This window comes from Neurospora crassa, linkage group I, assembly GCF_000182925.2.
Source record: "Neurospora crassa OR74A linkage group I, whole genome shotgun sequence".
In the NCBI taxonomy this organism is placed as follows: Eukaryota; Fungi; Ascomycota; class Sordariomycetes; order Sordariales; family Sordariaceae; genus Neurospora; species Neurospora crassa.
In genome coordinates, this window is record NC_026501.1 from 2,591,898 (window position 1) to 2,614,346 (window position 22,449).

The 22,449-nt window shown below is 51.4% G+C and overlaps 8 protein-coding genes across 8 annotated transcripts; 6 read left to right on the plus strand and 2 right to left on the minus strand.

The window, feature by feature from the left end:
- Window positions 1-70: 70 nt before the first annotated feature.
- On the minus strand, window positions 71-531 carry NCU02517 (hypothetical protein; the record flags this gene model as incomplete). The annotated part of the gene is made up of 2 exons (XM_960555.1): window positions 71-279; window positions 423-531. The coding sequence occupies 2 exons, from the start codon at window positions 529-531 to the stop codon at window positions 71-73; spliced, it is 318 nt and encodes a 105-aa protein (XP_965648.1).
- Window positions 532-1,004: 473 nt separating this feature from the next.
- Window positions 1,005-1,535, plus strand: NCU11237 (prenylated Rab acceptor 1; the record flags this gene model as incomplete). Its single annotated transcript, XM_001728367.1, has 1 exon — window positions 1,005-1,535. The coding sequence occupies one exon, from the start codon at window positions 1,005-1,007 to the stop codon at window positions 1,533-1,535; it is 531 nt and encodes a 176-aa protein (XP_001728419.1).
- Window positions 1,536-1,768: 233 nt separating this feature from the next.
- Window positions 1,769-2,689, plus strand: NCU11236 (hypothetical protein; the record flags this gene model as incomplete). Its single annotated transcript, XM_001728366.2, has 1 exon — window positions 1,769-2,689. The coding sequence occupies one exon, from the start codon at window positions 1,769-1,771 to the stop codon at window positions 2,687-2,689; it is 921 nt and encodes a 306-aa protein (XP_001728418.2).
- Window positions 2,690-2,780: 91 nt separating this feature from the next.
- NCU02519 (hypothetical protein) lies at window positions 2,781-5,439 on the minus strand. Its single transcript, XM_960557.2, has 2 exons — window positions 3,812-5,439; window positions 2,781-3,730 (listed from the first exon to the last, which is right to left on the minus strand). Exons 1-2 carry the CDS (start codon window positions 4,578-4,580, stop codon window positions 3,165-3,167), a joined length of 1,335 nt encoding a protein of 444 aa, XP_965650.1. The 5' UTR covers window positions 4,581-5,439; the 3' UTR covers window positions 2,781-3,164.
- A 666-nt stretch (window positions 5,440-6,105) lies between these two features.
- On the plus strand, window positions 6,106-7,843 carry NCU02520 (thioredoxin). The gene is made up of 3 exons (XM_960558.3): window positions 6,106-6,320; window positions 6,547-7,088; window positions 7,149-7,843. The coding sequence occupies exons 1-3, from the start codon at window positions 6,239-6,241 to the stop codon at window positions 7,497-7,499; spliced, it is 975 nt and encodes a 324-aa protein (XP_965651.2). The 5' UTR covers window positions 6,106-6,238; the 3' UTR covers window positions 7,500-7,843.
- A 3,038-nt stretch (window positions 7,844-10,881) lies between these two features.
- On the plus strand, window positions 10,882-13,118 carry NCU02521 (hypothetical protein; the record flags this gene model as incomplete). The annotated part of the gene is made up of 3 exons (XM_960559.2): window positions 10,882-12,608; window positions 12,989-13,031; window positions 13,086-13,118. The coding sequence occupies exons 1-3, from the start codon at window positions 11,215-11,217 to the stop codon at window positions 13,116-13,118; spliced, it is 1,470 nt and encodes a 489-aa protein (XP_965652.1). The 5' UTR covers window positions 10,882-11,214.
- Window positions 13,119-14,697: 1,579 nt separating this feature from the next.
- Window positions 14,698-16,789, plus strand: NCU02522 (hypothetical protein). Its single transcript, XM_960560.2, has one exon. It carries the CDS (start codon window positions 14,927-14,929, stop codon window positions 16,565-16,567), a length of 1,641 nt encoding a protein of 546 aa, XP_965653.1. The 5' UTR covers window positions 14,698-14,926; the 3' UTR covers window positions 16,568-16,789.
- A 313-nt stretch (window positions 16,790-17,102) lies between these two features.
- On the plus strand, window positions 17,103-18,807 carry NCU02523 (hypothetical protein). Its single transcript, XM_960561.2, has 2 exons — window positions 17,103-17,418; window positions 17,479-18,807. Coding segments are annotated over exons 1-2 (957 nt in total). The 5' UTR covers window positions 17,103-17,417; the 3' UTR covers window positions 18,435-18,807.
- The last annotated feature ends 3,642 nt before the right edge of the window (window positions 18,808-22,449 follow it).

The window sequence follows — 22,449 nt, forward strand, 5'->3', positions numbered from 1 at the left end:
GCTTTTAAAAGCCTGACAGCTCCCTCAGATCGTTCAGTGTAAACTTTTCCTGAATTCCTCATCCCATCGATCATCCACCCACCCTCCGAGGACGTTGCTCGGGTAAAGGGGCAAGCAGACGGAATTCCGACACTCGACACCGGAAGACACCGGACCGTTCAGCCCCACTTGTCTGACCGGCGGAGGGCTCGGACACGGCCACTTCGGGCACCACGCTCAGGTCAACCCGCCTGCAGCACAGACCCAGGGGCTGTTCACAGGGCAAGGAGCGCCACCATACTGGGGCACCGGAGTCAGGGCAGCTAGCGTTAGGGGAACCCACTACCCCTGGGGCTATTCTGGAACATCACCATTCTCGGACCCTGACTTTCGTTCATAACGAACACCGCCCGCGGGGATACTGTTCAAGACTGTATACCTACCTTCTGCTGTTCCTCGCCCTTCAAACATCAAACGAACGTCTATCGTGAACTTGGACTTCCATCCATGCTTGCAGAGCCTGACGACCACCGTCTTTCCCCCATTTCCCATGGTGAAGAGGTACGTTAGTTGTAAGGAAACCATCTTCCTCAAAAACCCCCCTTTGTCCCATTCCCATCGCGGCATCGCCCCGCCAGGCTCGCGTAACCGCAATTAAAAAAAGGGACCCGACCTCTCTGCAGCCTGCCCCTTATCGTTTGGTACCTTAACGTACCTACCTACTATGTCTAGAGGCGGGTACCTTCACAGCATTGCACATGCTAGCCCAATGCCATTCCCTTCTTTCTGCCTACCTTAGTGGCTGCGCCCACCAGCGTTTTATTTTGATTCGCCCTCGAGTCTGACCACCGTGCTCTTGCCAGATCTCATAATTGCAGCCCACCGCAACTTGAACACGCGTCTCCTGTCCTCAAACCCATTCTTGCCTCACGCAACACCAACTTTGGCACTCGAAACGCCGTGCGACTCCCTACAACCTCAGCTACGCACTTAGTGCAATTCAACCCACTCTACACACAGTCACAATGTCGCGAATTCAGATCCCCATAGATGTCCTGACGTCTCGCCTCAACATGGGCGAGCGTTTCCAAAACTTCCGTTCAGGCTCGATTGCCAACCGCTTCTCGAACCTGCGCCCTCTCTCGGAGTTCTTCGATATCAAGCGCCTCTCCAAGCCCGAAAACTTCGCCGAGATGCAGTCCCGCGTCAACTATAACCTGGGCCACTTCTCCAGCAACTATGCTGTCGTGTTCGTGATGCTCTGCATCTACGCCTTGCTCACTAACCCCTGGCTGCTCTTTGACATCGTCTTCGTCGTTGCCGGCATGTGGTTCATTGGCAAGCTCGACGGCCGTGATCTTGAGATCGGCCAGCACCGCTTCACCACTTCGCAGCTGTACACGGGACTGTACGTCGTTGCGATCCCGATCGGTCTTTTCTCTTCGCCCTTCCTCACTGTCATGTGGTTGATTGGCGCCAGCGGCTTGGTCATCATTGGCCATGCTTCGCTTATGGACAAGCCCATCGACGAGGCTTTTTCCGGGGAGGCGGTCTAAATGGTCGGCCGCGAGCTCCCAAATCTGCGCCCCAATGGGGAAGACCATCGAGGCGCGAGCGGGCGCGCAACGGGAGTGATGATGAGGGTTGGTGGGGTTCTGGGCGTGTGGTGGAAGAACTGGACAGCGAGGACGGCAGCCCTCATACTACACAAGGCGTTGGGTCAGGGTTGGTTTCGAAATCTTTGGGTAATAGATTTGCCAGTGATCCCCTTCGGTTTACGGGTGTTGACATGGGCAATAAAGGCGGTGGTAGTGCGAGGTTACGAGGAAAACATACCTATGGGGCGGACACAACAGACGATGATTCGGAGGACTCGGCGAGCGACGAGGAAGACAATGTCCATCTCGAGTCTGCCCTGGCACGGATTCGCCGGGCTCAAGCAAAGGGCAAGGCCGACGTCAAGCTGACAAAGGACGAACTGGCAGCTCTCGAACGGTATCAACGACGTCAGAACGGCGAAGAGCGTAGGAAAAAGGAAAAGCGGATCGCGGTACCGCTAGGTGCTTTTGGCCAAATAGAGGTGCCTCGGCGCAATTCTCGTGGGGAGCCTTCGCGAACCCCGCGGGAACAGTCACCGGTTCCTCCATCACGTCTTCCCAGCGGGTCGTCAACTACCGCTGAAAGGGAACAGAGTTCTTCGCCTTTTCATTATTCATATGTCAAAGACCAACCCGGTCCCATTCGGCGTTCTCGCGATTCTCCTCCCTACGGCGATATCTCTCCTGGAGCATCAGGCAGTTCTCCCCACCACGATATCTCGCGGCAAGCTTCTACCGGGAGCGGAGTCGATCCCTTCCAGTACTTGCATCCCGGCGGTACCACTCGTCCCACGTACACAGGCGACCACAGGAGTCGGACAACATCAGACAGACACCGGACTACCAGCGATCTGAGCCCGGGCGACTATTCGGCGGGAGAGGAAGACAGGCACCGGCATTCATCACGGATCAGCAGTTCCGCCGGGAGGAGCACCAACCACTATGACCGATCGGAGCGTGCGCGAGTTGCAGATGAGCAATCCCTACACGATATTTCCTCTTCATCGAGGAGGACGTCTGGTGACCCACCTTCAATTGTCAAGCGGAAGGAGATGTTGACTGGTAGTTCTTCCAAGTCATCAAGCTCTTCCAAGCGCAGAAGTCGTGGCTAAAATGGCTACTTGTTTACTTGGGACCTCTGCTTTTGAAATCGGTTGCACTTTGGCAGGGCAAAAGAAAAAGAAAAAGAAACAGGAGACTGACTGGCTACATGTCTTGTGTGTGTATTACGTTGAGAGATATGGTAGTTTATGGTTCTTAATATTTATTTCCCCATCAAATCAATTTCTTCCATCGCTCGTGAAAATTTGTGATGCTTCTTTTCGATCAGATTTGTCGGTAATATGGTGCAGAGGACTCAATATTGCTCTGTAACCAGCTGATAACCGCCGAGGACCACCACAAACCAAGTTCCAAGCAAGAAAGTAGGTATAGATGCCGCAAACCATCCATGTCTCGTACCTCATGTATCACATACAACATATCCCCCCGGAAATCGTGTCCGCCCGGCTCGTGGAACGCCAAAAGCACCCAAATATTTAGACATGTCCACCCTTGTCCTTGTCTGTCAGTCAGCCTTCCTCCATCCTATTCCGATAACATTTTTAAAACACTCCTCAACCCTTCCTGCCAACTCAACCCCGGTCCTCCAGACCCATTGAACACCCCATCTCTCTCCATCGTCCTCTTCTCCCACACCGACCCATCTCCTCTGCGACCTCTTTCAACTTGCGTCGTGTTAAACCCTCTTGCTAATGCATCCCCCATCATTGCCGCTGCCGTCCCCGCGCCACCGCCACTCCTACTACTACCACCGGCGCCGCCGTAACCACCACCAAGACCAATCCCATCCCTCGCCAACCTCGCCACTTCCCCTACGGCACCCAGCGAGTCGCCAGCAGAGTACTTGGCCGCTAGCGCCAGCAGTCTGTCCACGATCTTGGGGAGGCGGATGCCCAGTTTAGCGAGTAAACCCGTCAGGGCGCCGCCGGTGATGAGTGGCATGATGGCAAGCATAAAGACTTTCATCGGGTGTCGCTGGGCGTAGTAGGCCAGGTCGCGGAGGAGACGCTTGAGTTTCTTCAGGAGCTTTTTGATGAGGCGAGGGCGGGGAGAGCGTTTGTAGAAGGAAGAGGAGGAGGAGGATGATCGGCCTAGAGAGGGTGAGGGTTAGGGACTGATACTGGGCAAAAGGAAGAAAGTGGGGTGGGGGGATGAGAGAAGGTAGAACGTACGAAATTTGGCAAAAAAAGAACTTCGCCTGCCTGATGAGGAAAATGATTTAAAGAACGATGGCCGTTTGGGAGGCTTTTCCGGTCTGCCACCGTGACTGCTGCGCGGGGTACCACCACCGCCGCCGCCGCCGAGAGGGTCAATCAGTCGGCTGCTGGTCCTTCGAGAAAGGGAAAAGTAGTCGCGTGGAGGTGCATCGTCGCCGTACATGTCTGAATCGACATGCCCATGCCCGCCACGGGACTTGGGAGTCTTGGGAAGTGAGCGCCGCGGGTTGTCAGAGTCGGAGTCGCTTCCGTAGCCCATACCGTCAAGGTCGTCGTCGTCGCCGAGGAGGAGAGAGGCTAAGAAGCCGACTAGGCCTCCTGCTCCTCCTTCTGCTCCTTCCCTCCCGTCAGGTCCTCCTCTCGATACTGCTGCCCTTTCATCCGCTCTATAACTCTCCCTGCTGTACATTTCCTGCCTGCGTCTTTTCCCGCTGCTGTCACTGGCATCTGGAGGAGGAAAGGGGGCCTTTGGTGGTGGTGGTGGTGGCCGCTCCCGCTCCCGTTCACGATCCCTCTCCCGTTCTTGTTGACGTTCTAGTTCCCGCTCTCGTTCCCTGGATTCCCGTTCTCGTTCTCTCTCTCGTGTCTTGAGCTCCCGGTCTCGTTCCTTGGGTTCGATTGGTTCCTTACTTTGCCTGGAGGATGAGGACCGATGCGAAGGCTTTGGCCTTTTCGACTTTGATGAACGACTGGAGAACATGAAACCCTCCCCGAGGAGACCCATGTTGGCGGTTTGGGTTGGGTTTGCTTAGATGTATGTATATGTGGAACGACTTTTCTTGAGCGGACAGTATTGCACTTCCCTTTGATGTCAAATTATGAATACGAAAGCGTTGGTTGCGTTTGGTCTTCTTCAACCCGGTTGCTGGCAAAGGATTTGATGGTTCGAGAAAAAGGTAGGATTGCTTCCACGCAGGTCCGGGTCGTTTAGGTTACTGGAAGTGGAGGAGGATCGGACCCTCTCCGACCAACAGGAGCGGCTTGACGCGTCTAGGGAAGGTAGGGCACAATTGTTGGGAGCTGAGTTCCCCCTTTCAGGAGCGCAAATCTGCACGGTGATTGACAGCTAACACAGACATATGTATCTGCTTCTTGAATTGCTGCCGTGGCACGTCTGGAAGTCGCTGTCACCACACTTTAAGACTCGATCTTGGGATGTATAAGTGAACGGTAGGATAGGGTAATGAAACACGGCGAGATTGGAGAGGGGATTGGTTCTCGAAACCTGTCATGCCTAGGACCAGCCCAAACAACAGTCCGACAAGCCAAAGTAGGTAGCCCTATCTCCAGCGGCGAACTTGATTCAACCGTTCTCACAGTCGTCTCTCACCGCTGAAAATTCATGAGGCTGGGGGCTCGTTGAGGTCTGCGACTGGATGCCAGGACTTGAGACTGGACTTGAACCGCAGGACCGTCTACCCCTGAAATTGTGACCCTTGTCACATTTGGAATCTCGGGCTCGGCACCCATGGCAACAACAGCCCTGGCAGAATGATTGCCTAATATTGGATAGAAATTGGCGAGTGGGGATTAGTGGTCACAACGAAGCGGGGGAGCCAGGGACGACCTTTTGGAGAAGCAAGCCATCGACTTTATCGTGGAGGAGGAGGTTGTTGTTGCTGTTGTTATTGTGAGACTTGAAAAAATACACAGTAAGTCCGTCTTGGACTCAGGGTTTGATAGGTAATTGTTATTCGGCTGAAAGTAAGACGATCAGAGCTTGATAATGAACTGTGAAGGTCAAGGCAGTGTGTGAGATCACGGCGTTTTATCTGCTGTATCGCAAACTCTCGAAAAGACAAAATCGGAAGAACCAACTTACAGCTGAGCTCGCCTATGATGAGCGATGTCAACGAACTGAACTTCCCTTGCTGCAAACGGTGGGGTAGTTGGTACCTGACAAGCCACACGTGGCACGGGTACAAACCGTAGAGGTAGAGAGGTACCTAGTACCTGGGCTACCTCTACCTACCCGCCGTGACGCTTTATATCGCCGACGGAGTTTTTTTCCACTTGCACTCACGGCCTCCAGCTTGCAGAAAGTTCCATCGTTTCGTGATTTCCTAGCATCATACTGCCGCAATAGGTGTTATGTAACGTTGATAAATACATAGGTATACAGAGCCGACAGCACATGCATAGTTGCGTAGGTACGAGTTGACCATGTATGACTCCATCACCCACTGCAACAGGTCCTGCCTTGCAGGGGTAGGATGAAAGCGCGGGGCAATGGACCTTAGGCTTCGAACTTGTCCGAAAGCTTCCACTTCTGTGTTGTCATCGCTTGGCTTCCACTCTCAATAATTCTTGCAACTTGCAACCCTGCGATCACCAACCCCCCACCATTCTACCCTTTCGCCATTTTCCAGAGTATTGATCAGTATGGTGTCGCCTGCAGTTGAAGTTAAGAGCCCAGCAGAATGGAGTTCTCTACTGGATGCCACGAAAATCGTTGTGGCACAATGTGAGTTCTACTCCTACGCCAGTCCTTCGAGAAAGCGATCCCCATGAATCGCATGCCCTGGTGATATACAACTTCGCCGCTGCTCACCATGTCATCACTTTCAACGTCTGGATACGGAAGCGTGGAGGCGCCTTTTCGCCATGCATTCGCGTTTCTTTTACGCACCCATCTCTCCCTGGCGGTACGCGGTTCGTCAAGAACAGCTTGTTAACATAGTTTTCTCCAGTTTACTCGCCTTCTAACACGGCCTCGCTGGAAGCGATCCACATTCTCGAACACCACTCCCAAGGCATCGAAGGACGCGGCACGGTCTTAGAGCTCGCAAAGGTCAACGTGGACGAGTTGAAGGCGATTAAGAATGCCTACAGCATCACGACCGTCCCGACGACTATGCTCTTCCAGAACGGCAAGGAAATCGACAAGGTTGCTGGTGACAATCCTAGGAGGCTAGCGCAACTGGTTGAGAAACTCAAACGCGCAGTTGATTCGGCGAAGACTGAACAGGCAAGCGGGAGCTCCAGCAGCTGGAAGGGTGCCGCACTTCCCCGCGGGTACGTGGATGTTACCGATCAGGTTGAGCTTAACCGGTCTGAGCTTTTGAATGTCGACACAGAGACCGGTGGCGTCCGAGTGCTTTTTTCGACCGAAAAGCCAAGTGCCCTGTCTGGTGGCAAAGGAACCGCGAAGGATTGGGTAGAAAGTGACACCGACGACCAACTGCTGCTTTTCATGCCCTTTCAGTCTATGCTCAAATTGCATACTCTTCAGGTTGGTCCCGCAACAGGTTCGACTAGACGACGGACAACGCAACTGACATGACCTAACCAGATTACCTCCTTGCCTCCCACTGATGACGACGACGACGAATTGCCCACGAGGCCGAAAACGATCAAGCTTTTTGTTAACAAGCCACACAATCTCGGGTTTGACGAAGCAGAAGATCTTCAAGCCACGCAAGATATCGAGCTGTCAGAGAGTGACTGGAACAAGGAAGGAACTGCTAGCGTTCCTCTGCGTTACGTCCGGTTCCAGAACATTAACAGCTTGGTTCTGTTTGTTGCCAATGGAGACGGGGATAGCGACAAGGTCAGGATTGATAGGCTGAGGCTCATTGGAGAGTCAGGAGCAACTAGGGATATGGGCAAACTGGAGAAGATCGGTGATCTCCCGGGCGAGTAGAAGAGGAAGAGGAGTGTTGGTGTCGAGCTTCAGGCATTGAGCATTCAGATACCACTAATATCAGGCAGCAGGCGTTTTGATGGTGCCATAGAGAGCGAAGGTGCGCATTGCAAACCAACCAATTCCCATATCCAAAGTAGGAGTGCGTTCTTGAGAGATCCGTACATTATCAAGATGCTAGAGGCACAGTCTTGTAACTAGTCCTTGTACGCACAGCACCATGACTGAATGGACGGGTATTCAAACATCACGTAGGTGAAGGATATGTGTAATTTTACACAGTCGCGTTGACTACATCCTGCGATTGTAGCCCTTATGACGAATAATCAATACGGTGATACTAGTCCAGTCGCAGGGCTGGTCTCAAGACAATGCTCGCAGTCACCAAAGCAACCTCCAAACCAGTTACGCACAACAGTCAAAGAAAGTAGCCCCAGATAAAATGTCCGATCTCTTCATCACCATCCAGCCCTAAGGGGTTGGTTCTCGATGGACTGACTGACGAGGAAATCGGCCTGCAATATGATTTATCTAGGCCACGACTGACGCGACGTTTTCACGGAATCTCCGAAAGGAGATGAAAACGAAGCAACACGGGTAATGTTTTGAATGAGTCGTGACCGCCGCACGAAGGAAAAAAAAAGAGAAAGAGAGGAGGAAAGGGAATTTCGGCTCGAGGTCATTATATTGAGAAAATTTAGTGGAGTATCCGAAACAGCTTAGTCACCCCGACAGGCCCACAATTTCGAGTTTTGAGGTGGGCTCAGCATGTCGTCGAGCCCCGAGGTATTGGCAGCTGGCAAAGCATTTGGCCAGTCACTTTTTCTGTCATGACAATGGTAGCGCCGACGTCGTAGCGTTTTGCGGTCAGCCAATGTCACCAGTCCAAGTCGACGGGACTTTCTAGTGTAGTGTTATCCTGGCAGAGGTGTAGAATCCCGCTTGACGCCGTTCCACGGTTCCAGACTCTGAGCACGAATCGACTACACGCTGCCAGCGCCGCTTCCAACCACACTACCTAGAGGTACCTACTTTCAACACTGAAGCTTCGGTTGCTGCAGGATGCTGGCGGGAATCGGTTTCCTGGTGATGGTTTCTGTCTTGTGTGACCCTTCCTCGACCTCGAGTCCTTGGTTCTTCACAGCCAGGCAAGCCTGACCAAGCAGAAACTGAAATCTCGATTGCTCCCATATGGGATTGTAGTATGTTACAACGCAAAACGACGGGCCACATTATCTCGGTTTCCATTACCCTTCTCCTCGCCTAGTGTCTTTAAAACTCTTCATATGGGGCTTTTCTCCGTAGAGAATGGCATGATTGCGCTCAACCATTCCAGCCTAACTTGTGTGGACGATGTGTTTGTTCGGCCCAGCATAACATCGTCTCTCGGCTAACACATATCGTCGCCCACGCCCGAGCCTCCAAGTTTCCGGTTTATATGAGCAAAATTTATGCGAGACAAGCATACGAGGATCCATGGGCGTGCCAGCGTTTGACCACCGTATAACCGTAATGACTGATCGTCGTCTTCCCCATCGACTCGTGTGCGTGGGGTGTGCGGTCTTCCAACAAAAGTCTCGAGTCTGACAGACTTTGTCATCGCGGAACTCAAGCCAGCTACGAGCTGACCCATGGATCCTGGTGTTCCCCTTCGGATGTCCTACCAACCATAATAATGTCCACACAGTATTGGATATTGCCTACAGCGCAGAGAAAAAGAGGCGTTCATATCGGAATTGACGCATGCTATACGATATTTCGAATACACAATGGCATATCCGCCGCAACTAGTTCCTACGCCTCGTCGGTTTTTACTCAATCAGATACCCCAGTCCGAAATCAGCACTAACAACTGTGCCAGCTGGCATCTTTTCGGCTAGGTTCTGTAACTTGCTTTTTTTTTTCAGAAAGTTCAGTATGGATGTCTACTTTGAAGTCATCCGAAACCTGCGCAATGACAAGGTAAAAGTCAGTTGCTAGACTACTGAGCTACAAGCTCTAGCAGCCAACTTGAGGTAAACCCCCGCTTCCCTCTACCTACGTCGTCTCGTCGATACACTACGCAGGCATCCGGTCCAGCCGCTTGACCCTACCCCTCGGTTCCAACACTATCGCGTAAACTGCAACTCTGTTTCGACGGCACGTTGCCATGGCCCCAAGATCGGTAAGCCTGGATACTACAATCTAACACTGGTTTGTTTGCTGGCTTGGTATTCCAAGTCTATTGGACGAAATCCAAACCGCTTTGTCCCAAAGCTTACCAGGATAAAATCAAAGGTCAGGTACAGCCAACAACACAATCCAAGATGGCATTTTCAAGTTTCACAAATACCATATTCAAACGCTAGTTCACGCCTTGGTCATGAAATGAAACGGACTAACCAGATATGATAAGTCCTTGGGGAGCTGGCTCGGGGGTCTCGAGCTAACAAACAAACCAGTATGTATTGGACGGTAATGAATCGAAACGCTACAGGTATAAGAGGTGGTTCCTATACGCTAAGAATAGCTCATACCAGTCCCTAGTCATGTATCATCCGTCTGCTTGTTCACTACCTACCAACCAACCCAGTACTTCTTCCGAATCGACTTACCCTTACAGGCAAGTTCGCAATCACCTGTCTGCCACCACGCTGTCAAAGGACCCCTCCAGTCCGGGTAACCATTTTATGCCGTTTCTAGGTCATTGGGATCCGTCCAAACGGCAACAGTTTTCGATCCCAATGGCCAAAGAGATGGATATTGTGGTTCCCGCTCTGATTCAAGGTATGACATGAACATGACAAACCTTGACAGTGCCAAGCAGCAACCGCTTGAATCACCATCCATCATCTTGGTGCCTGTTCCAGGTAGTCCACAGCTAGTCTAGTTGTGGAGCGTCCTCCTTGCGGAACGTCTCGCCTCTCCATCCTAGTGTGCTTGCTCCTGTCAAGGGCACGCCTTTGCCGTGTAGAGCAACTCGCATAGCCAGGTCTCCTGGCGTTGGGCAAGTCCTAGCTCTTCCTTGTTCCTGACAATTTCCTAAACCGTTCGCGCATTTGGGTGTTGACTTACATATTACCTGGTACGCCTGGTCAGCTTTAAATTGTCCCAAGACTAACGGTCGGTTCGTCCCTGAAAATGCCCTGTCCAGTGACGGAGCTGAAGCGCGCAGGTATCGGGCAAGCCCCGACCTCGATCACATGTATCTGATCCTTCAACGCATCTTGACACTTGTATCGACTTTCTGTTTCCTTCAAGCCACTTAACCATATCAAGATTAGATGACGTGATGCAAAGCCCTTGGTTACGCCTTGTGACCTTCTTGATTCGTTATTCTTAGGACTAGTCATTGACCAGGAGGTATAAGAGTTCCACGTCTTTGACATCTTATTGTGGTGAAGTCCCCTCGCTACCTACGGCCACGTTGTCGTGGCCAGTTCGTCCGCCAGTTAATAAGTGGTGGTACAGACATGATCGGAACACATCGAAACGGCTTATAAAACTCGTCCGCTTCTGGAGTTACTCGTTCATCTCGAGTGTCACTTCAAATACCTGCGGTGGAAAATCGTAGGGGCCGTGACCAAGCGATATCTGTCTAGGAGGAGCGGCAACACTATCACCATTTCGCAAGGACGAATGCATTACGACGAATCCTGTGGATTCTGTTCATCTTTCAAGGCTGTGGCAAATCGGCACCGACATATCAGCACGATACGGGTAAACAACATTCACAATGCACTATGATCATCACGGCATCTATCAGTGCTACCCAGCCAACTCGATGGATAAGTTCACCAACTTCCAGCGGCTACCGGCCGAGCTGCGAAACATTATATGGGAGTTCTCTTTGCCAGAACCACGGGTTTATGAGATTTTGGACGCACCAAACTCGAAGCGAAAGACCCCTCCCCATGAAGGTTTGATGTTTGCCAACATCCATCCAGAACCTCCGCCAGCCTTAGCAGCCGTGTGTCATGAGAGTCGATCTTTTGTTCTTCACAACTACAAGCCTCTAACATTGGGGAGGACAACCAAATATATCGACCTGTCTCGAGACATTCTCCTTCTTGAGCCGTACCTGCTTATCAAGCGGCTTCACCGCACTCTCCATTTCATGAGTCAAATTTCGTTTCTTCGAGACAACATCAACCGCCTCGCGCTCGGAACATCCTATGGCATCTACACGGGGATTTGCCATCCAGTGCTGAGCTGGAAGGTATCCAAGACCAATATGGGAAAGTTGCTTACCAACCTGGCGAAGTTTCCACAGCTCAAGGTTCTCATTTTCATCGTTCACCAGGAGTTCCAATTTGAGTTTGACTTCCGATTTCCCGGCACCTTGACCTCTATCCCGAACTATCCGCTCCAACATTCCGTTTCGACCACTCTGCAACCTCTCTTCACGAGCGGGCCCAGCGCCACTGGATTTCCATCTCCCATCAGTAGCGTTAGTAGCAGCGTTATTCTGCCTTCCAGGTCATCATCAAGCAATCCTATCCCGACGCTCGCAGAACCAGCCAGCAATGGTCTCCATTTTTATTCCACCGTCAGCAATAGCAGCAGCAGCAGCAGCAGCAGCAATAAGAACACCATCGCAACCCCCGGGAACCGTTATAAACTACCATACTCATCACCGTTATTATTCCCGTCTCTCCCGTCGCTACCGCCACCGTATCCTTTATTCTCTCCGCAGGATTCCCACTTGCCACTACCGCTCCCCCCCTTCCCTTTACTCCTCCAACAACAACAGCAACAGCAACACCAACAGCCTCTCCCGTCCCAACCACAACGGCCCCAACTAGTCCACCAAGCCTACCGCTTCAAATTCGACATCGAAGCGAACATCAACCACGCCCCTCGACGCCCGCACCTTAACGAGCTGCTTTATTACCCGCTTGTCATAGACAAAGAGGATGATGGTGATGGGGAGAATTTCGATTACTATAACTTTAGTGAAGGCGGCAACGGCGGGAGCAGCAACAGCAACGGCAACTCAGGGTGGACAAACAACGATCACGGCGACGACAACGACGACGACGAAGATGTAAGGGGGGGTGTCAACAGAGTAGGAGGAGGAAGAGCAGGAGGAGGAGGAGGAGATAGGGGAGGCGGAAGTGGAGGCGAGTGGTCCGATCCCTGGCCGACCAACGACGATTGGCGACGATTCCGACGACGGTTCCAAAAGGCGGTTAGGCAGAGTTTAGAGGTTATGGAGAGACATAGACTTGCCTGCTTGGCTGCAGCAGAAGCTGCTAAGGTAGCGGATGGAGGTGAAAAACATTCCGCCAAAGGTGGAAAAGAAAGTAACGCTAGCGGACGGAGGAAAAAAACTGGGAAAGGGACGACGACCACCACCACCAAAGCCGCAGAGAAGAATAGCTGGAGCGGCCGTGCTAGTAGGGAGGCGGAATGGGAGTGGGAGAGGCAGTGGGAAAGGGAAAGGGAGCCGTGGCGTGCAGGATTGGAAGGAAGGACAGGAAAGCATGCTACTAGAATTCGAGTGCCAGCTATCAAGGGGGCGAGTTTGCTTTGGAGGTATACAAGGGGTGGGTATGTGTGACTGTTGTTATTGTTGTGACTGTTGTATTGGATAACGTGGAAGAGGGCAAGGGAGATGAGGGGGGTGAGGGCCGTTGAAATGTTGAAATTACGAGATCTCGTGAGTTACAGCGTTTGCTGGTTTTGTCAACGAGGGTGTATTTCAGACTTGGGTTTCCATTTACCATACCAAAAATAGAGAATGGGGAACATGTTTAGACGAACTTGACACAGGCTCTATTCAAGTGAGAAATGGTTGTGCATAAAATGGGAGATGTACGCTGCAAGACAGCTAATTCCAAGCGGCTGGTCACCTGTCTATCGTTTTGCACCGACTTGTTTCTTCTTTATGTTGTTATTGTCATCATTCCTTTCACCTATTGTTGGAAGTCCGTGCCCTGGGCCGCCTTCACTGGCCTTGCCCATTCACTGGCACTCCCTTCCAGGTATTTAGGCTGCCCTGGTTTCCGTTTTCCCTCTTCCGTTAGACAACTCCAATCAAGCCTTTTTCGTTGTCGCTTTTCCAGCCTCCAACACCTATCTTTATTATTCAGGAACTGAAGCTTTGCTGATTGATCGTTCAAACGTATCTAGCCATACGTACAGATCAAGTTTTTTGTTAGGTACTTTGTTGGCTCACCTGAAGATCACCGAGCTCACCGAAAGCAGATGCGTGACTACTTCCCCTCTCCATCTTCACCTAGCTGATGAACTAAAGTTGAACACCCCCACAGAGAAACCTATGTTTATCCTTCGAGATACCAGGGGATTGCGGTTACTTCTTTTGGGCATCTCTGCCGATAAAATATGTTATAATCTCTACTTGTTTAACTCGAGACAGTTCCGTGGGGTATTTGACACCGGATGATGACACTGGACAATATTGACTGGAAGCAGCAGATACGCGAGAGAAGACCGAGAGCCTGGAAGCAAGTTTGCAGAGGCAAAAAGACTCAACTGGACTCTGTGGCGGTGACTATGATACTTGTCGTAATAACAGCGCTGGATATCAAGTGAGGTGTTGTCTGTTGAAACTTCTTACTAGTGAATGGATGCACTTCGCTGCACCAACGACCCTGCCTACTCTGAACTTTCGCTGATAAACCCCAAATGACCAGAAACAATGCGTATGTCCACTTCAACGCCCCCGAAGATCCCAAAGGTCTAGATACCTAAAAGCGAGACCGTCAATGCCCAGTGAGTGATGAGAAAGTGGTGCAGGTTGGTTGCTTGCGTGGAACCTTCCGAATCGGGCGAATGTTTGCATCATGGTCCAAACCTCTATCGATTCTTGCATTTTAACATAACAATGTTGTACGGCGTCTACGGGCAAGTATTAACTTATACATTATACAATGCACGGAGGACGACCAGTTTCCAGGGTGCAGAAATATAAATGATGGGGCAACAAACTGTCGGCGACAACATGCCCTCTGGGCTCATGTTCACACAAAACCCAAGCCCCGCTTAACCCCGAACCCTGAAGTTCGAGGTTCTACATATGTAGCCCCAAAGACCCAGGTCCCCTTTCGAAGGACCAATGAAATCATGTTTTGTAAACAAAAGCTGGGCGTTATGACAGTTGGTGGCAACTGTCAAAGGTACCTTGACAGCTCGAGACTTGGGCTTAGTATTGTTCACACCTCGACTGGTGCTGCTTAAAGTCGGTTCATTGTATCGCGACTGTTTCTTGTCAAGTGTCGTCAGTCATTACCATAATGCTTTCAATCGCGGTTTTCTCTGCCTATCGTCTTTTCTCTTTATCGGTCATCTGCAGTTATTTCCCTCGATCTTGAGGACTGAGAGGGACCACGTTCGTGTGTTTTCCTCAGGGCCAAGACACTGGCAGTCCATCTCGCTTTTACATTTCGGATATCCTACCCGGATTACTTACGATTCCCCTCAAGATGCCTCCCAACGCGCCCGCGCGGGGTTCTGGCAGTTGTGGTAGCCTGAACAGACCACCCAGAACTCGAAGACTATCGGTAGAGCAAGCGAGCGAGAGCACGCCGTTGCTAGCTGCCGGAGACATCGCCCCAACCGCCGACTCCGAAATTTCTGAGGTTACTACGCTTATAAGCGAGCCATCGAGTAGCAGCGAAGTCGACCCAGACGATAAGCCTCTCCCCGTGGCTCAAATTGTTGTTTTATGCTACGCACGATGGATCGAGCCCGTGGCCTTCTTCTCTATCTTCCCGTACATCAACAAGATGGCGCAAGAGAACGGCAACCTGGCAGACGCCGACGTCGGTTTCTATAGCGGCCTGATAGAGTCTTTGTTCTCCTTAACGCAGATGGCCGTTATGATCTTGTGGGGAAAGGCCGCGGATCGGTTTGGGAGGAAGCCGGTGCTGGTGATCTCTCTGATGGGTGTCACTCTTGCAACAGCCATGTTTGGCATGGCCAAGACCATTTCGCAGATGATCTTGTTTCGTTGTCTGGCGGGTGTCTTTGCGGGGACTATTGTGACCATTCGGACCATGATTTCGGAGCACAGCACCACCAAAACACAGGCACGCGCATTCAGTTGGTTTGCCTTTACCGGAAACCTGGGGATTCTTTTTGGTCCGCTCATAGGGGGCGCGTTGGCGGATCCTGCCGAACAGTACCCGGGGCTCTTTGGAAACATACAGTTCTTCAAAGACTATCCTTATGCATTGCCTAGTTTTGCCGTGGGTGGCATCGGCGTTACTGCGGTATTGGTTACTGCTTTCCTTGCTGAGGAGACACTCGAGAGCAATATATTTGGCGGCGGCCGCGATGCCGAGTCTGGTGCGCCGGCCAAACCTGCGCCCATGACTACTTGGGATCTTCTGAAGTCGCCAGGTGTACCCATTGTTCTCTACACTTATGGCCATATCATGTTGCTCGCGTTTTCGTTTACCGCGATCGTGCCCGTCTTTTGGTTCACACGCATTGACCTCGGCGGCCTTGGATTCACGCCTTTGCAGATCTCACTCCTGATGGGTCTCAACGGCCTGGCACAGGCGATTTGGATCCTGCTCGTCTTTCCTCCCCTACAGCACCGCATTGGCACCAATGGCGTCCTGCGAGTGTGCGCAATCGCGTATCCGTTCTTCTTTGCCATATGCCCCTTCTTCAGCCTCCTCTTGCGAAACGGTGGCTCGACGGGTGAGACCATCTTTTGGTTCATTATGCCGGCTCTGTTATGTCTCGGATGCGGCGTTAGCATGTCCTTCACAGCTATCCAGCTCGCCCTAAATGATGTCTCGCCCAGCCCCGTGACTCTCGGGACGCTGAACGCATTGGCTCTATCGTTGGTCAGTGGCGTGCGATCCTTTTCACCGGCATTGTTCGCTAGTCTCTTCGCTATCAGCACTCGTACGCAGTGGCTGTGGGGTTATGCTATCTGGGTCTTGATGGTGCTGCTGGCGTTGGGATACACCGTTATCAGCAGGTATATGCCGGATCCTGATGAGTTGAGGAGGCAAAGAGAGAGAAGACGGGATCTGGATGAGGATGGCTTGTTAAATGTTGGAGGCTTGACCGGAGTCACGATAGCTGGTGCAGAGGCTCATACTGAATAAAGACATCATGTGGCTTCAAATCCAACCAAGGGCAATCACGGATCAGAAGGCAAGGAAGGAAAGCGTGAAGTATTGTAGTTCTTGAAGTCCCCTTTGGACATATGGAAATAAATCAGGTTGTGAGCACATTTATACAACTGTTGTGAAAGCTCCTGGTTTCTCAACACTTCAATATTATCGTAGTGTAGCGAAAGTCTCATTCAAGTTGATCTATTCCCACGCTAATCAGCCAATCGCATCCGGAGCCTTAAGGACCGACGTAGTACACTCAACGCCCAGAAAATCACATGAATAGCCAAACTAGCGTCGAGATCATGAATTCGGTATGGTAAATCTTTTAGCGATAGCTTCGGTTGCAGTGAGGTCTGGGGCATACTGACTGTGCAGATTCTTCGGGCGATCACGTCACAGGGGTCCGTCTTGCAGTGCAGTGGCATTGGGCAGTATGAATCAAGCGCCCAATCGAACATAGAGGAGGTAGTGTAGCCGGCGACACTGTCCCTGTCGACGTCATAGTTCCCCTCTCCAAGCCATCCCACCATCAACATCCAGTTGAAATGTCTCACCCGATTCGCAAAACGCGTAGGTTGCAGGTAGCGTGCAGTCGAGAACCCGATGGATTATTCGAGGACCTCCGGCAGGGCTAGACTCACCCTCACCATGGAGCATGAACCGTGTTATTATCCCGGGCCCTTCTCGTTTCCTTTTTCTTGAGCTTGCTCTCCACGCACAACACTACTAGTATACGAACACGGCCCTCTCTTATCAATTCCAGAGACCAGTGGACTACGGCGAAGGACCATCTCAAACTTGTCGAGGTATCCAACATTAAGCCGACAGATCCGTCACCAGTACGTTCGTTTCAACTACCTTGTCTATCACAAAAACATTGACACCAACACATTTGCCAGTGTACGCCGATAAAGTACACCGTCACAGAAAACGTCTCTATCTAGAGCCTCCTGTCAATGGCTCCACGATCGTCCGGAGGAAAATCACCACGATCGTTCCTACATCTGAGCAGCAAGCGGCAGTGATCGAGAAACCGGCTAAACCGGCTCATTCGCCCCCAGTGCATGTGTTCGAGCCCGCACCGCCGCCATCACCGCCGATGTTTTGCCCAGACCCTCATCAACCAGTCGCACATGTTCCAACTCACCCGACACCACCTCATCACGCCCCTCCAGTCTACGCTCCGATGCCCGCCCATCCTCACCACAATCATGAAGATCACAACCGCGAACATCACAACCTCAAACATCATGTCCATGAACATACCCGACGGGAGACAGAAATAGACGTTGGACACACATACACTCACACAAACACACCTCCTCCGCCAAGGGCACCGGTTCACAACGACAAGCAGCACGTCGACATCATAGACGTCATCGCCGTCGACGTCGAAGAGAAGAAAAAGAAAAAGAAAAAAAGGTCTAAATCGCGGCACGCCGAACGCAGCCGCAGCCGCAGCCGAGAACGCGACGTCGTCATCGAGCGAGAGGTGCGGGTTCCCGTACCCGTTCCCGTGCGCGTGCCCGTCCCAGTGCCAGTGCCGGTGAAGGAGGAGCTGGAGACGTATCGGTACGTAGAGGGCCCCAAGCAGCCGAAGAGGCACTCTGAATCACTACCTCCGAGAAGGATGAGGAGCCCGCCGCCACCAAGACTGCCTTACCCGTGGGAGCAGGGCAGGGACATATACTCAGCGAGGTCGAAGTCGGCAGTCAGACATAGGAGTCCGTCGACGACGAGCTTAGAAAGGGAGATGGATAGGATTAATATTACGATTGAGGAGAGGAGGAAGGCGACGTTCGACAGGGACAGGGACAGGGATAGGAGCTGGGAGAGAGGGTCGTACTACCGCTGATGGTGCGGGGCTATTCAATGGCGTTCTTGCCGCCCTTTGCACTCTTTCGTTCTGTTGCTTCTTTGTTTGGGATGGTGCTTGGAGCTCGGAGTTTGCTACCTCTACCTTTGGATTGAGGTGATTGGAGAAATGAATTAGCGAGGGCGCCACTTTCACGATGGTTTGATGAATTTATGTTGTGCAGCGATATCTAGGCAGTGTAGCTACGATGATGATGTTGACGATCACGATATATATGACCATGATATTCTCCATATGCTGGAAGTTGAAGTGTCGGTACGTCAACATGCCAACACCTGACAGTTCCTTCTGTACAGTTAGTTTATAAGGAGTCTTTTATCCCTTCTCGGTTGTCACACATAAAAGAACACCTTCCTATCCCCTCACGTGTATCTTAGCTCTTCCTACTTTCGTCAGATCTTTTGGTGCGTCAGCCCTCAATTTACCTGCTGTGACAAGGAAATGGCCTGGTCATACTGAGCTCCGTGATCATATACTTACTCACTGCTTAGCTCCTAAAGGATCCCTGGGTTCATTCTCTAAACACCCACATGCAATACACCACACATGCTTTGCTTATACCTAGGCTACATCATCTTATTTCGTCGGGACTTGGGGGGATGAAAAGATGGTGGTCAAATCGCGGTTCAGCGGACTTGTATTGTCTTTATTATTTCATTATGGTGATTAGATAGTCAACTTCTATATCTAGTCTAGCGCCAAAGCGCATGTTCTGTGAGTGGTTACCAATTATCAGAACCAAGCTTTTTTCCTTTCTTTTTCCTTCTTTCTTTTTCCTTTCTTTTTTATTTCCTTCTATCTTTTTACATTCCTTCTCATTCTCCCTGACTTCCTTGACACAGGTCGATGCCCCCTTTTTGCGCTCGGATTTGACCAACACCAATTTGAAAGAGAGTTGGTTATGAGGCAAAAAATGTGGTAGGTATTCACAGCAGATTCCCTTAACAACACCGTTGTATACCTGAATCTCTTCACACCATGGCCACGCACGTATATATATTCAAAGATGAGATACGCATCAGATTTAGGATCTTGCAGTCAGCAGTGTTTTTCGTCTCTTCTCCAATCAGGAAAACATCAATTGCCTGTTATTCCTTGTTCAAAAGACCAAAGACCGGAGACCGGAAACCGGATATTAAACGCACGTGCCTCGCACTTAGCAACCTTTAATTTGGGAACCATCCATTTGTTTCGGGAGGGTTGGTTGGACCACCGTACGGAAGACCCTGATCCTCGAATCTCCTCGTATTCATACTGTTTGGCATTGTGTGTTGTTTCTCTTTCCGCACGATGGGGTGTTTTGTTTTGCAAAAGAGAGACACCAAAAAGGAAAACCACGGGACCCTTCCTCACAGCCGCCCCCCACTCTCCCTCGTGTCGCAGTTGAACACCAGAAACAGATCCTTTTTACTTCCTTCTTCCTTTCTTTCTAAGATACTGACCTTTCTCTCCACTTCCCGGACCGCGCGGTACAGTGCGTGATTGACTTTCCTTTTTTCAGCCTGCCGTTCCAGGTTTCCAGGGCGCTTTTTTGTTTTGTTTTGTTTTGATCTAGTCCGAACAGTTTGAGGGAGTTTCAGGGGCTTCTGGCCTGTTACGAAACGACTTCCAGCCAATGGGCGGGCGAGAAAAGGTCGTTTCTCTGCGGGCGGAAAGAAAGGGACAATGGAACGGGAGGTTTGGCAGTGTAGGTAGATGACTTGCATGCAGATATCAATATTCCTTGCGTAGTGTAGACACGAGAGGTCCGTATCTCCAACTTGCTGAAAGGGGTCCCATTCGGTTCCTGAATGATAAAGTATGGCCCACCTATTTGGGGGTTACATTGGTCCCATTTGGTTATGGACGACCAAGCTCACGAAGCCACCGGCGTCTGCGCCAGAGAACGTGGGTCCCAAATGGTACACTGAGTCGCAGTACGGCCTATCTTTTATCATATACTGATACCACGCAGTGTATGTGCAAAAAAGGGGTGATAGTCTGCAAATCCTGGCGCAGAGTCGTAACATGTGGAAGAGGGAATTCTGCCTGCAGCGTGGTTGACTTGCTTTTTAGTTTCCCGATCGATGACTGTCTATCTGTGTCGAACTCTGCCATCAGTCACCACAAATTCTGACCTCGGCAAGTCTCTTTGATGAGAAAGAAAGGAGATTTTGCCTCCAGCAGCCGCGAATTTCTAACGGCTGCCTCTATCAGGCCTATCAAAAGGCCCAAAACAGCCTTCACCTCTCATTGCCCTGTCTTCACAATGTCTCTTGTTTGGCGTTCGTTCTTGCGCCGAACCACGACTGGGAGATTGACATGGATGTTCTGATTAGCTACCGAGGTACCTGAGCTTTAAAGGCCAGCACCGGTAGGAGAACGTGCCCTTTTGCTGGTTTGGACACAAGGGTTAGAGCTGGTTACCGCGTGTATATATCGCTCTTGGATATTTATGCTCGATATGTAAAGTGAAGCAAAATCTGATAATATTGCGCACGTGGTCAGCTCATGACCAAAGGACATGGGAGCTGCGTTGGAAGTATCATGCAAATGGCCGGTAGAAGAAGACTCGCAGGTAGCAGCCAGTCTATCCCACGGTACCAACCGTTGTCCTAAAGGAATGAGCTAAAGAAGGTGGGACGAAACGGTCGGGAGTCATTGTCGCGCTTCAATCTTGATATTCCCGTCGCTTAAGCGACTTCATAATGTTTGCTGTTGACAGTGGCGGAGCCATATGGTCGGAGAATACATACTGTCTTGGGGGAAGATCTGCTGACGAGGTGGACAATGCCTCGTCAACAGGCTGCCCCGCGAAGAAGATGAGTGCCCCTCACGTCAGGTCCAGGGGCTCTTGGTATGCTGGTAAGGAGGATTGGCCTTTGGGAGGAGGGGGGAGGGGGACTGGGTAGTTCATCTTAGTGTACACTAGTCGCCGATACTGATTTTAGGGCCGAAGGCATCCAGAAACAGATGGAACCGGAGCGGGAGTGAGGATCCGTCTGTCTCGACCAAGGCGCCTGTTTCGTCTGAGCTTGAGGTATTCCCGTCTCAGGCAGATATGGCGACCGAGACTGTGTGAAGCCGCAGTGCATGCATGCCCAGAAGGACTTGATGAAAAGTTACTGTAAGAGCCATCCATAATGGTAGCGTGGGCGTATTTGCGCGTGCTAGAAATACACCTGTCCTGTGTTCCTGCAGTACACTAATGTCAAGTTCGTGCATGCAGACACTGGAGTTTGCATCGATCCCGGTGCGGCTGGAGGCGGGGCCGCGGGACGGTGGCGTTGGGATGACACAGATGCTTTTAGCATCACTCCAGTCTTTGCGTCGCGAGCTGCTTGTATTCCACATCTGAGGCCTTCCGCTGTATATCCAAAAGGAATTCGTTGGAAACGAGCACAAATACTTACCAGCATGAGAAGAAGTTCCGCAAATCGTGTTGTTGAGCGTGAAATGAGATGCTGCCGTTCGCAGTCGGGTGAAATCACCAAAGCAAATTCCTAACCTCCAACAGGTCAGTGGCGTCGATTGCCATGGCGGCATGGGCCCTTGAGCTGTGACCCTAATCCTTGCAGTTAATTTCATGAGGGATGGTGGGATGGTAGCCACCACTGCCGAGCGAGTATCCTGTTAACTCCGAGCATCTCATTCACCCTGTCATACCTCGACTGCAAAGAGCTCTGACACCGGGGCTACGATGGATCGTGTTAGCGAGAATCCTTGGAGCCCTGGCGCTGCCTCATGCACGAAAGGATACCAAAAGTGTAGCGACCCCAGCCAGTGTCATGAGCACCTGCTGTCCTTGACCAGCCCTTCCTGGTTTGATTGAACAACGCGGGCGGCACATGTGGATGGATGCGGACTGGCGCGGACGTTGCGGATCCAATACAGTTACATTCACGGGGCAGTTCGCGGGGACAGGCTTTGTCGACGAGCACGACGGGGGAATTAAACTTGGCCCAAAGTTGGCCGCTGTCCGGATCCCGGAGGACATAGCGCCAGAGTATCAGTC

What these genes read in the sequence shown, in the direction of transcription:
- NCU02520 (XM_960558.3), top strand. Translation starts at nt 6,239, where the DNA reads ATGGTGTCGCCTGCAGTTGAAGTTAAGAGCCCAGCAGAATGGAGTTCT. An exon ending in GAAAATCGTTGTGGCACAAT is followed by an intron (nt 6,321 to 6,546) that starts GTGAGTTCTACT and finishes AGTTTTCTCCAG; the next exon opens with TTTACTCGCCTTCTAACACG. An exon ending in TCAAATTGCATACTCTTCAG is followed by an intron (nt 7,089 to 7,148) that starts GTTGGTCCCGCA and finishes TGACCTAACCAG; the next exon opens with ATTACCTCCTTGCCTCCCAC.
- NCU02519 (XM_960557.2), bottom strand. Translation starts at nt 4,580, where the DNA reads ATGGGTCTCCTCGGGGAGGGTTTCATGTTCTCCAGTCGTTCATCAAAG. An exon ending in TTCTTTTTTTGCCAAATTTC is followed by an intron (nt 3,731 to 3,811) that starts GTACGTTCTACC and finishes CACCCTCTCTAG; the next exon opens with GCCGATCATCCTCCTCCTCC.
- NCU02522 (XM_960560.2), top strand. Translation starts at nt 14,927, where the DNA reads ATGCCTCCCAACGCGCCCGCGCGGGGTTCTGGCAGTTGTGGTAGCCTG.